Source organism: Coregonus clupeaformis, chromosome 29, assembly GCF_020615455.1.
Source record: "Coregonus clupeaformis isolate EN_2021a chromosome 29, ASM2061545v1, whole genome shotgun sequence".
Lineage (NCBI taxonomy): Eukaryota > Metazoa > Chordata > Actinopteri > Salmoniformes > Salmonidae > Coregonus > Coregonus clupeaformis.
Genome location: NC_059220.1, coordinates 49,885,233 through 49,898,048, shown reverse-complemented (window position 1 = coordinate 49,898,048; position 12,816 = coordinate 49,885,233). Strand labels below are relative to the sequence as shown.

At 40.6% G+C, this 12,816-nt stretch overlaps 1 protein-coding gene across 1 annotated transcript in view; it reads right to left on the bottom strand.

Moving 5' to 3' along the window:
• The window catches only part of si:dkey-16j16.4, a 50,777-nt gene extending 40,677 nt beyond the window's left edge, over window positions 1-10,100 (bottom strand). The window contains exon 1 of the mRNA XM_041855646.2: window positions 9,453-10,100. Coding sequence (XP_041711580.1) covers window positions 9,453-9,521 — 69 coding nt within the window. The 5' untranslated portion in view covers window positions 9,522-10,100. The remainder of the gene's footprint in view (window positions 1-9,452) is intronic.
• Window positions 10,101-12,816: the final 2,716 nt, after the last annotated feature.

The window sequence follows — 12,816 nt, the reverse complement described above, 5'->3', positions numbered from 1 at the left end:
TGGTAGCCATGTTGTGTAAATGAAATGATACAAACCCCCCAAAAATTCATTTTAATTCCAGGTTGTAAGGCAACAAAATAGGAAAAATGCCAAGGGGGGTGAACACTTTCGCAAGCCACTGTACAGGCTATATCTAGCTATGAAATATCTTTAGGCTAATCATGATCAAATATCTTTACGAATGTTTACACCATCAAACTATTTCCACTACTACCTTAGCTAAGTACAGATTGTGCAATTACAGTTATAATAATTAATATTGCCTTATTATAATTTGAAGCAGTATATAGTATATAGCAGCATAGTTCTCGATCAATTCTTTACAACGACAGCCACAGTAGACACAGCACACCAACTTCACTGCCATTGCACCTTCTATCTCCATGACATCACCCACTAGCACCACATTGGCTTGTGTGAGAAGCTGAGCTGATATTGGCTTGTGTGAGAAGCTGATATTATTTTTCTCTTCCCCTTAAGGATTGGGGGTAGGGTAATCTGATCCTAGGTCAGTTTTTAAGGCTAACTTCTACTTTGAGCAAAGGGTTAAGGGCTCAAGTCCAGAAAAAAGGTCAAGGGTATGTCCGTCTTGGAGCAAGTCAGACACTATTGTCAGTGGCAACAGGATGAGCCAACATAACAGTGACGTTGCATGTTGACTTAACTATTTGGCCTCGCTCTGCCCCCAGGGCAGTTCAGGGAAGCTGGTGTTAACCTCTTATAAGGACAGCGGGTGAAAGAGAGGGCACACAACCACACGCATGCACACAAACACAATAGTCCACAAACACACATGCACACATGCATTTACATTGCACTTAAAAAGGTACATGCACAACGCATACTATCAAGTAACAAAGTGCTTCAGTGTGTGTACGAGAGAGGTAGGCTACTTATCTCTTCGCAGTCCAACTTAGTCTCCCTATCTATGTTACATACTTCCTCCCCACACTGGATAAACGGGGCATTTGTTTTATCTGATCAACTCAAACCAAAACTTGGTTCAAATAATTGGACCATGAAAAATGATAATTTTAAATGGGGTTTTCATGACTAAGGTATGGATTTGAATAGATGTTTTTCTCTCAAACCATGAGCATGTAGTATCAGAGGGTACTCTTGTAAAGGACATCAATGTTATGTGCAGTGCACAGTGAATTGTTGATGCTTGTCTGAGTATGAGAGATTTTCTTGTTAATTACTTGGTTTATGGTATGGGTTCATGCAACAGTTGAGGGAACAGTGTGTAACAGTTGATGGAATGTTGACCGTATCCGAATACCCATACTTTCATCTTAAATATTAGGCCGAAAAAATTCAGTTAAATAGTATGCAACATTTCTACATTTTTGTATACTTTAATTGCCCGGATGTCATACTAATTTCAGCTTAGACAACAGCTGATATAAGGATGGGCTACTGAAATCAACAGATAGCGGGAAACAACGCAATCGCGCATAATGCATTCTCAGTATGCGAAAATATAATGTTTTATAATATGTGCATTTTTGATAATCAAGTATGGTTTAAATGCCAGGATGTTATACTTATTTTGGCTCTTCATCTAGTAGAATTCGATGCACACTTTTCCACAATGCATTGGAAGAGGTGGGTTGCGAGTGATATGCCCTAATTCTCTTCAAGTAGCTAAACTACAAAACTAGGCTACTTAATTGGGAAGATGCCGAATAGCAAAGCTTCTGCGGTGCCGTTCAATTGTAGGCTAAGTCGTTTTTGTTCTCCTTAAAATGATCACAAGTATTGCATCGTAGGCTACAGCTTTAAAACAGAAGTCTTTAAAAAATTATGTTTTACCCAAAGTGGATTTCTGTTTTCTCATTGAAAAGTGTTTCTTGTTCTCTTCGCCTTTGTCAGAGCTTTTAAACTAAATACTAAACCATCTTTTGATTTATGACTCGGGATGTGGGTGCGTTATTAATGGCATGTTAATTATGCCTATTGGTTGGAACATATGGATTGTTTTAGTTTTGTAGGCTAGGCTACCTATTAAGTTATTTAATTTATGGATCAAGCCTTAGCAGTCATTCTGATCTCGTTCCCAATGATCAGTGCTTTAGTTTATTATGTTGCTGTCTAGCGGTTCAGAATGTGCGATGCAACCGACAGACCACGTTTTTCTGTGCAATAGCCTTTTGATTTGAACATTTGAAAAGTTTTGGTGTGTGTACTAGGCTATTTGATTTAATTTATATATGTTACAGCACTTTGGTTTCACTAATAAATATGTTGAAATGAAACAAAAATTCTGTTTCTGTCTTCAGTCATTTTTAAATAGGATAGATGGGCTATATGGGCTACGGTATTGGTCGAATGTGATAGTCTTCCAATAACCAGCTTGAGTAGGCCTATAACTCCATTCCTATTCTATTCAGAGTTTAGAGAAATTAATCGAATTAGATATGAGCTATTATCAGGTTAGTTAATGCGATGCATGTCTGTTGAATTTGGAAAAATCCACCCGCACTCGGCCCGCCCCACCTACTCAGGAGCCACTTACTTTTTACTAAATGGTACGTGCTAAATAGTATGCGACAATGAGTAGATAGTATGCAGTTTAAGTATGTAATACGCTAGAATGGGTGTTCGGACACGGCCAGTGTCTGTGTGTGTTTGTGTGTAAATGCACGGTATACATAATATATGGTACACGTTCATGCATGCACGTGTGCAACAGTTGAGATACAGTGTGTGTGTGTCTGAGTTTGATGAGATTCTGCACAAGAATGCTATTATTATTATTATTATTATTATTATAGAATGCTCGAGATTTGCATGTGCTGTGCAGAGGAGCTGATTTGCTTACTGTTTTAGCAGGGCATCATCAGGCTACTAGCTACAGCAACACCTAGCATTACCTGCCACACAGTATCCTTTGCCTAATACATTTTCTCATCTACTTAGCGATCAAATTTGTGGTGAACATTACTCCTTAAATGCCTATAAACTAGTAATGCCATTATGCCACACAAATGGCTTCTGCTTGCATGTTGAGCATAAGAATTGCACCAACAATCTTGATTTCCAAGGACCACCCTTACCCTTGAGGTTACTGTTAACATTCCTTTTAGCAATCCCATCATAATGTGTGTAAAGTAAACGTCCTGACTACCTCTAACGCCCAATCTCAAATCGAGCACATACCCTATGCACTTCGTAGAGATTGGACATGTGCAGGCAATACATTCTCTCAACCAGCTTCACCTGGAATGCTTTTCCAACCGTCTTGAAGGAGTTCCCACATATGCTGAGCACTTGGCTGCTTTTCCTTTACTCTGCCGTCCGACTGATCCCAAACCATCTCAATTGGGTTGAGGTCGGGGGATTGTGAATGCCAAGTCATCTGATGCAGCACTCCATCACTCTCCTTCTTGGTAATATTGCCCTTACACAGCCTGGAGGTGTGTTGGGTCATTGTCCTGTTGAAAAACAAATGATAGTCCCACTAAGCCCAAACCAGATGGGATGGCGTATCGCTGCAGAATGCTGTGGTAGCCATGCTGGTTAAGCGTACCTTGAATTCTAAATAAATAACAGACACCAGCAAAGCACCCCCACAAAATAACACCTCCTCCTCCATGCTTTACAGTGGACATCTCCAATTTGGACTCCAGACCAAAGGACACATTTCCACCGGTCTTGGCCCAAGCAGGTCTCTTCTTCTTATTGGTGTCCTTTAGTAGTGGTTTCTTTGCAGCAATTCGACCATGAAGGCCTGATTCACACAGTCCCCTCTGAACAGTTGATGTTGAGATGTGTCTGTGACTTGAACTCTGAAGCATTTATTTGGGCTCCAATTTCTGAGGCTGGTAACTCTAATGAACTTATCCTCTGCAGCAGAGGTAACTCTGGGTCTTCCATTCCTGTGGTGGTCCTTATGAGAGCCAGTTTCATCATAGCGCTTGATGGTTTTTGCTACCGCACTTGAAGAAACCTTCAAAGTTCTTGAAATGTTCCGTATTGACTGATCTTCATGTCTTAAAGTAATGATGGACTGTCGTTTCTCTTTGCTTATTTGAGCTGTTCTTGCCATAATATGTAGTTGGTCTTTTACCAAATAGGGCTATCTTCTGTATACCCCCCTACATAGTCACAACACAACTGATTGGCTCAAACGCATTAAGAAGGAAAGAAATTCCACAAATTAACTTTTAACAAGGCACACCTGTTAATTGAAATGCATTCCAGGTGACTACCTCATGAAGCTGGTTGAGAGAATGCCAATTGTACTCATTCCACTTGAACATGCGAGAAAACAGATTTGTGAGAGCTATATTTATTTCTGCCCTAGCTCTGCCTCTTCATTTTTGGGAGTGTTTCCCAAATGTTGAGCAAGCAAATGCTAGCCTAATCTTGCTAATGACATAATTTCGCCTCCATCTATTGAATGTTCCCAATTGGCAGTGGTGAAAAAAGTACAAAATGTTCATACTTGAGTAAAAGTAAAGTTACTTAAGTAATTTTCTATTAAGGTAAAAGTGAAAGTCACCCACTAATATACTACTTGAGTAAAAGTCTAAAAGTATTTGGTTTTAAAAATACTTAAGTATCAAAAGTAAATGTAATTGCTAAAATATACTTAAGTATCAAAAGTAAAAGTATAAACCATTTCACATTCCTTATATTAAGCAAACCAGACAGCAGGATTTTCTTGTTTTTTTAAAAATGTATGGATAGCCAGGGCACACTCCAACACTCAGACATCATTTACAAACTAAACATTTGTGTTTAGTGAGCCTGCCAGATAAGAGGCAGTAGGGATGACCAGGGATGTTCTCATGATGTGTGTGAATTGGACCATTTTCCTGTCCTGCTAAGCATTCGAAATGTAACGACTACTTTTGGGTGTCAGGGAAAATGTATGGAGTAAAAAGTACATTATTTTTTTTAGGAATGTAGTGAAGTAAAAGTAAAAGTTGTCAAAAATATAAATAGTAAAGTACAGATACCCCCAAAAAACTACTTAAGTAGTACTTTAAAGTATTTTTACTTAAGTACTTTACACCACTGGCTAAAGACTTGGCTACTTGTTTGCAGAACCAGAAGATAACTATTAGATAACTATTACCAGCTAAAAAATATATATTCTCGACCCGTTAGAAGGGGAACTGAGAAACAAAGTCTTATCAAGGAAATCAACGAGTTGTTAGTTTGTAGGAATAACTTTCCTTGGATTACATCAGCTAGCCTAATTCCAATCCGATTTCAGACATGTAATACATTTTACCACATCAAAAGGAAGTAGCATTTATGTTTTGTTTGTTTTTACTGGTGGAATTAGTGAGATTTATGCTATTCAACAGCATATGTCCATTTACCACAAACCAATCACCCCAGAAACACTGCTGTTGTAGTGGGAACAGTGCCATGGAGTCAATAAGAGGGCAAACACACACTTTAATGAGTGTGTTTCAGTGTGCATATGTCCCTGAGAAACTGTAGCCTACGCAAGCGTGAGTAGTATGTCAAGTATGCTTGAAATTAATCCCTGTCACTCACTTACTCAGTGTCACTGAGCAGCTTTCTAAACTGGATCTTGGAACACACAGACACACACGCTGGCTGGTTCACATGCATATGCTTTCCATAGCAGCACACTAACACAGACTTGCAAATACACTGCCCACCTGTGCTACAGGCCCATGCTCCTCTCTGATACAGAGTATGACACACTTTGTTGGTCAACCATCATGTCTGCAAGCTCATGTTAGCTTTCCTTGCAATAACGGAGTGAATTGCACACAGACATACTTGTGATTTCTAGAAGAATGTAGATTAGACATGCAAACATAACTACATAAACAGACCCATGCCAGACACACACTTCAGCTGCTTTAACTCACAAATCCTATAAAACTGACACACTCACACTCACTCGCTCTCTCTCTCTCTCTTTCTCTCTCTCGTGCACTAGACCCCAGGTCTGATTTGCCTTTCCGTTCCTGGCATGCTCACATGGGGATCACGTCCATGTAACTAGTCCTGTAATTGTCTTCATTAGGCTGAGCTCCTGAGTCAGGAGTGGAACAGGGCCCATCCACACCAATGAGGATAATTATCTTTGGGTGTCCTAAGCCCTCGCTCTCAAGAATGACCACTTTCACAGCCTCCACTGTGGTCTGTGACACACCAGTGACACATATCTTCCCAAGATATCTGAAAAGGGGTGGTGCCTTCAAATAATTCCAATAATTAGAAGAGCTAGCAGCCAGGACTTATTGATACAATATTGTATCAGTAACATTTGGGGTGCGCTTTCCACCATCTCCACCAGGCCATTCAAATGGTGGCACAAAATGGCTGCTCAAGTTGGAGTTGGTTGCTACACAAAGGTGGTGGGTGAGGCGAGTGAGCCATTCACAATATAGAGCGCCTCTACACCTTACATGAAAAGTTAGCATTGTTGCACAAAATGAGTGCCGTGTAACATTGAAGTGGGTGCCACTAAAGGTTGAAGCGAAGCAAGTGTAAAGGAGAGTGACTTCAATCATCGATCACCATCATTATATGAAATGTATTAAAATTGGTGATGCCGCCCCCGGCCAACAAACAGTCAGTGTTTTTATTGAAGACCGTGGCGACGGCAGCTCTGTATATTGCTGCGGGTTCCTTATTGCTCCGCCTAAGACAACATTTAGTCTAGGGAAACACTGATAAAGCTCTTTGGACTGAGAAGACTATCTGCAGAATTGAACAGCTGTTGGATAGGCACATCGTAAGTGTCTTTTAAGCAGGGCAGGATGTGTGTGTGTGTGTGTGTGTGTGTGTGCGAAGGTATTCTAGGCAGTTTAGGATGGAAACACTGTTGAGCTATGGTCCATACACACACAAGTTACTAAAAGCCAGATACCCATTTTCAGAGAAGAACCAGATGTGTAATAAATTGAAGTAGGGTGATGGTGTGTGTGTGTGTGTATGTGCTCGTGCGTGCGTGTGAAATGAAGTCAGTTGAAATGAGTTTGTGTAATACTGATGTGATATTATACAGAACTGAACTGTGTTCAGTGTTTATACATGTAAGAGTTATTTGGTCTTTGTAACTGTGTCAAACCAGCCTGTCTCCAGGTGTGTGTGTTTGTAGTTGTAGTTGCTTGCATAGTATGTATCTAGCAAAATTCCTTTGAACGTTTAAATGCCTGGTTTGAAGTAGTTGCGAAAATACTGTACAGCCCACATGCTTGTTGATCATTGAGATAGCGTTGACATACGCTGTTTCAAGTGTGTATGTGTGTGTGGCTGCAGTAGTCTCTTTCAAAGTAACCAGGTCATTCACCTAAAGCCACAGGCCCAAGCAAAAACACTCTGCATCAGTGGTGACCCATCATTCAGGGCAGGTGAGGCAGTTTTGCCTGTTTTGCATGTTATTTTGGCATTAATACGTGTCACATATCAGTTTGCAAACTAACAATGTAAAAAAATATATATATTTCGTTAATAAAGCCGCATAAAAACATGGACTCTTTTTTGCTTTCTTGAGTAAGGCAGCTCCAAAATGCAGGTGTTTCAGCCTAGCTTAGTGTTTTCTGTGGTGGAGGGGCAGCCAGCGGAAAATACAGACTTTTGGGGTTGGTAATCTTCTCTAGTTGTGTCGTGATTGGCTCAGTGTTCTGTCACTCATGAAGACACTACGTCACCGCAAAATCTACAGGGAGAGCTTGAAAGTTAAAGCCCGCTTGGGTGCTGCCATAGAGTTACATTAGAAGTGCCCATCCAAGAAGGCTCAAGGTCATTGGCCACAGATAAAATGACGTCAAATCACGTCATATCTACTGTAGCTTTGATTGGACTGATCATGTCAACATCGTACTTTCAAAATCTTAGCTAGCAAGCTAGACAAGCAGTCATCATGAATCACGTCAACAATATACTGGCAAATGCTTTTCAATCCTTGTCATATGAAGAGATATTATAGATAAAACGAATCGGTGCTCATCGGCCATTGGACATAAACATTACACAACAAGTTGGAAATCGCAAATTCAACAATGAGTGGTTTGGAAGGAATCAGTGGCTCACTGCAAGCATTGCAAAGCAATCCTTATTTTGCTTCCCCTGCCTGCTATTCGGTGGAGAGGGTGTGTGTTCCAAGTCTGGGTTTAAGGGTCTCTTTTCCGAGCTTAAAAGGATAAACATTCACATGCAACACCATGGGCCAGAAAAGGTTGAATACATTGGCCATGCTGTCAAGCCAGCATGACTTCTGCCGCGTTCAAAACAACTGTAAACTCTGAATAATCTCAGACTTCAGTGAGCTCCGACTGGGAAAAGTTGTTGAACAGTCATCCAACTCGGAATTCCAAGTCGGGAACTCAGGGCTCTTTCTAGAGATCCAACCTGAAGATCACTGATGTCATGATTCAGAGTTCCCAGTTGTCTTGAAAGCACCATAAATCCAGAGAATGCCAGACTTAGATGACAAAGTTTGATGACTAAATTTGCCCACAAGAAGGACCACCGCGCTACCTTCCTGTTCAAGTGAGCACAGCACAACTGTGAGTCCAAAAATGTCTAGTATGCTGCTGCATAAATGATGTAATATGCCAGGGAGATATGTATACTGTAGCTAAGAAAGTATTACTAAGTGTATGTTGTGTAGTAAGCTGTTAGTAGCCCTTGTGCCTCACCCTAATAATTTGGTCCCTTTCCCCCTAATAACTTAACCTACTGTTCTGACTTGGTGGTGCACATGTAGCCTATACCCTGTTTTAGAGAAATGTCATCATCGAATATTGTAAGAGCTTTCATTGTCTGCTTATATGCCCCCTTTATTTATCCTACGGTTCTGGCTCGGTGTACAGGGAGAATACTGTAAGAACGGCCCATGTTCTGAATTCTGTCACTGTACATTTAGTTATATTGACTACGTCCGTCTTAGCTCGCTCATTGTCTTAATCGAAATTACGGATTGCCTCTTATCCGCTCATCGTTCCCTTATGCCATAGTTTGTACATCTCAATTGTCAGTAGAAACCACATTCGCTTAAGCAAGTCAGCCATATCAGCTTGTTTTTTTTAAAGGCAGTAAATGAGGCTGAATGAACTTTTTCACTGCCAGACAAGGCTCCGCTAATAGCCAGGTGTAGCGGTGGTGAGGATTCACTCCATGGTGCTGAAAAGAAAGCTCTGCTGTAGGGACAACTTTATGTAGGCCCTAACAGTTTGTGGGCACCGTTTGTCACCGTTCTAGTGCAATTAATGTATTGTTTAGTGTTGTGTTGTGTAATGGCTTTGCTGGCATCCATCTAAAAAAAATGTTTTTGAGTTTGCCCCACCAAGATGTACATGCTAAAATCGCCACTGCTCTGCATAATGCAATACGAATTAACATAGAACACGAGGTAAGGGTCAATATCCAACATTCCTCAAAGTTGCTGAAATCCATTGGCTGTCAACCCATAACTAGTAGGGTAGATTCGACAATACTATGAGGCTTACCTTAAATTGAAAGGGGTGTATCTCATTGAGCGAATGTCTTCTTAGCTTCTTGGTTAAAGTCTTCAACATCCTGAACTTTTACGGATATGGCTGATCAATCGTCACCAAACTATTTTTGTTGCTGGTGTGAAGCCATGCGACAACTACTTTGAAATGTACAGCAGTTTGCACATTAAAAGGCACATACTTTCTAAAGCAAACAGTCAGTCACACACACACACACACACACACACACACACACACACACACACACACACACACACACAAAGATGACAAACTCAACTTTCAGCCCCCAATATCAGGCTGAAGACATACTTTGTGCAGGTAAATATCTTGACATGATAGCGATCGAAATCCGTTATGTGACAGGCTTTATTAAGACCAATTTAAACTAAAACCGACTTCGTTATTGTGTGTTCATTTAGCTTGCTAGCGACGTAGCCAGTCCTGGTAGCTTGTTTACCAGATCCCAAATTAATAAATCATGATAGTTTAGACTTTCTCCTCCTCGGCTTTGAAAAAAATAATAGTAGGAATAGCGCGCGAGCTATGTAGGCTACATTTAGTCAACTTGTTCACGTTCAGGCGCACGCACACACAGCCGAATGTACACGCTCTGTACACGCTCTCTTACAACAACATATTCTACTTCTCTCATTTATGGATCCGGCTTTTTCATTGGCTTCTCCACGGAGTGATGTGTTTTTTCACAAGAAGGAGGGGTGGCTGCCTATTTCTTAAAGCCATATCTTGTTTACTTTGAACGATATGAGTCGTATATGTTTATGTACAGTCTTTATTTACTGCTATAAGCATTAAGAATGTAATATATCTATGTTAATTTGCATCTATTGGAGAACCATACGGTTACTTAGATTTGGGAACTCATCAGGATGATGTCGTCCAGGGGCATCATTTATAAACCATGCATATGTACAAAATATACCCCAAAATGTGCTGGCGCCAGTTTACACGCAAAAGTTGGCATTTATACAAATGTAACTTGGATGTGAGAATGTAGTCACCTTCCATCAAACTTTAGACCACGCGTACGCACGTCTGCTAGTGGTTGAAATATTGTATTGCAAGCTGGCAAGTAACTATTTTGTGCAAATTGTGGATATGATGAAAAGCTTATTCAGAAAAAAATTTAAACTGGAAACATATTAACAAGAATGCTGCCATTTGCCATTACTGAGAAGAGCAAAAATCTATGTGTTTTATTTTTAAACTCTAATATAATTAGACATAGGAATCTTTTTACATTTACATTTTAGTCATTTAGCAGACGCTCTTATCCAGAGCAACTTACAGTTAGTGAATACATTTTTATTTTTTTTATACTGGCCCCCCGTGGGAATCGAACCCACAACCCTGGCGTTGCAAACGCCATGCTCTATCAACTGAGCTACATCCCTGCCGGCCATATATATATATATATATATATATATATTGATTTGTTTAAAAAAAATTTGCTTACTACATGATTCCATATGTGTTATTTCATAGTTTTGATGTCTTCACTATTATTCTACAATGTAAAAAATAGTAAAAATAAAGAAAAACCCTTGAATGAGTAGGCGTGTCCAAACCTTTGACTGGTAGTGTATATATATATATAATGCATCTTTCGTCTCTCTTTGTTTCATAATTTTCCTTCAATTCGTAAGGGGCTGAATGTATCTCACTGGAGAAAGCATCAGAGCGAGCGAAACAGCGCCCTTCTGTCTCTGTATGTGTAGCCCAGCTATCTGATGCTGTCTGGTCAAAAAGAGCATGATATTGTTGCTGCCCGTAGCATTGAATGCAAGGGATGCCAGCAAGCATTTTGCCTCCCTTGATATTTGTTTTTATACAATAATAGCCGATCAGCGTTGAGCTAAACTGAGCGAGCTCAACTGTGAATGGTCCTGGAGCACCAAAAAAGGGTAAAAGGAAGCCAGTTTGGATTTGGCTTCACACCAATCATATCACATCAAGCCAAACGTCATTGACAGAAAAAAAAAACTTGAATTGTTGCTTCTCGTTGTGTTGTTGCCCTCCGGTGGCTAGCTAGCTAGCTAAAATTGGCCCTTTCCTAAAATAGCCATGGACGGAGATAGGGATTTGGACTTGTAGTTTTACTTAATTCTCCGTACTGACCAATGATTATAACGGTGATTCTGATCCAACCATAAATTCATACATTGTGCCTCTGGCCTGAGAGGAAGGAAGTTCAATATGTAGTTAGATGTAGTAGGCTAATGTTAACTAGCTGGCTCATCGTTGCCCATGAAAGGAAGTTAGGCTTGCGAGCAAGCATTTTAGCCAGGTAGCCTAGGACAACAAAAACTAAAAGCGTGTACTGTATGACAGAGTCAAAGACGTTATGGCAACATGAAAGATGTTTTTTCTACTTATGCACACTGTCACGACTTCCGCCGAGGCTGCCTCCCCTCCTTGTTCGGGCAGGCTTCGGCGTTCGTGGTCACCGGCTTACTAGCCACTGCCGCTCCATATATCATCATTCCATTTGTCTTGTCTTGTTAATTACACACACCTGGTTCTTATCCCCTCATTAGTCAGTGTAAAAGTGTTCCCTCTGCCCCCCTTGTCCTTGTGGGTGATTGTTTATTGTGAGAGTAGTGTAGCTCGGTGGAGCTACTCGTACCTTGTATTGCCGGGGTAGCTTTTTCCCCTGTGCCTGTTTTCTGTTGTCGCTATCCAGCGCAATTGTGTACAACGGAATAAACTCTGTATTCGGTGATATACCCTCCTGCGCCTGACTCCTTCTATCACACTCATCACACACACACACAAAAATCAGTACCATGGACAGCCACATGATATTTAGCTTAAGGTGATTGGACTAAATTGTTTTTGGAATCTTTTAGTTGTCACTGTATTAGACTAAGCATAGGTGATTTGATGATGTTGAAATGTTGAAGTTGAAATGGTGCTGGAATAGTGGAGGCAGCTCCTGTTTTCTTTGGGACTTGCGGTAACTCTCCTGTGTTCTTCATTGACCATGCTGTAGGTCATGTAACTGTTTGTTACATGCAATATGCTTTGTGGACTCCACCGGCCAGATGTTGCTCTCCGGGTTTGTGATGAAACAAAGGTGTGGTTGAATTTATTCTGCCACTGTCTTCTTATTGTCTCGGCCTTGGCCTATATATCACGGTGGCAAGGCATATGAACTAACAGCTTATAGAGCAAACAACGCAATTATCACAACATAGGTTGTAATATGGCTTTTTTTCCTGGCTTGGCTTCCCCAGTGATTTTACCCACAGACCGCTATTGATGCTAAACTTTTTTTTTTTGCTAAAATATTTGTATATTGCCGCCCAAGGGTAGATGGAAAGATCACAAGTGAGAGTGC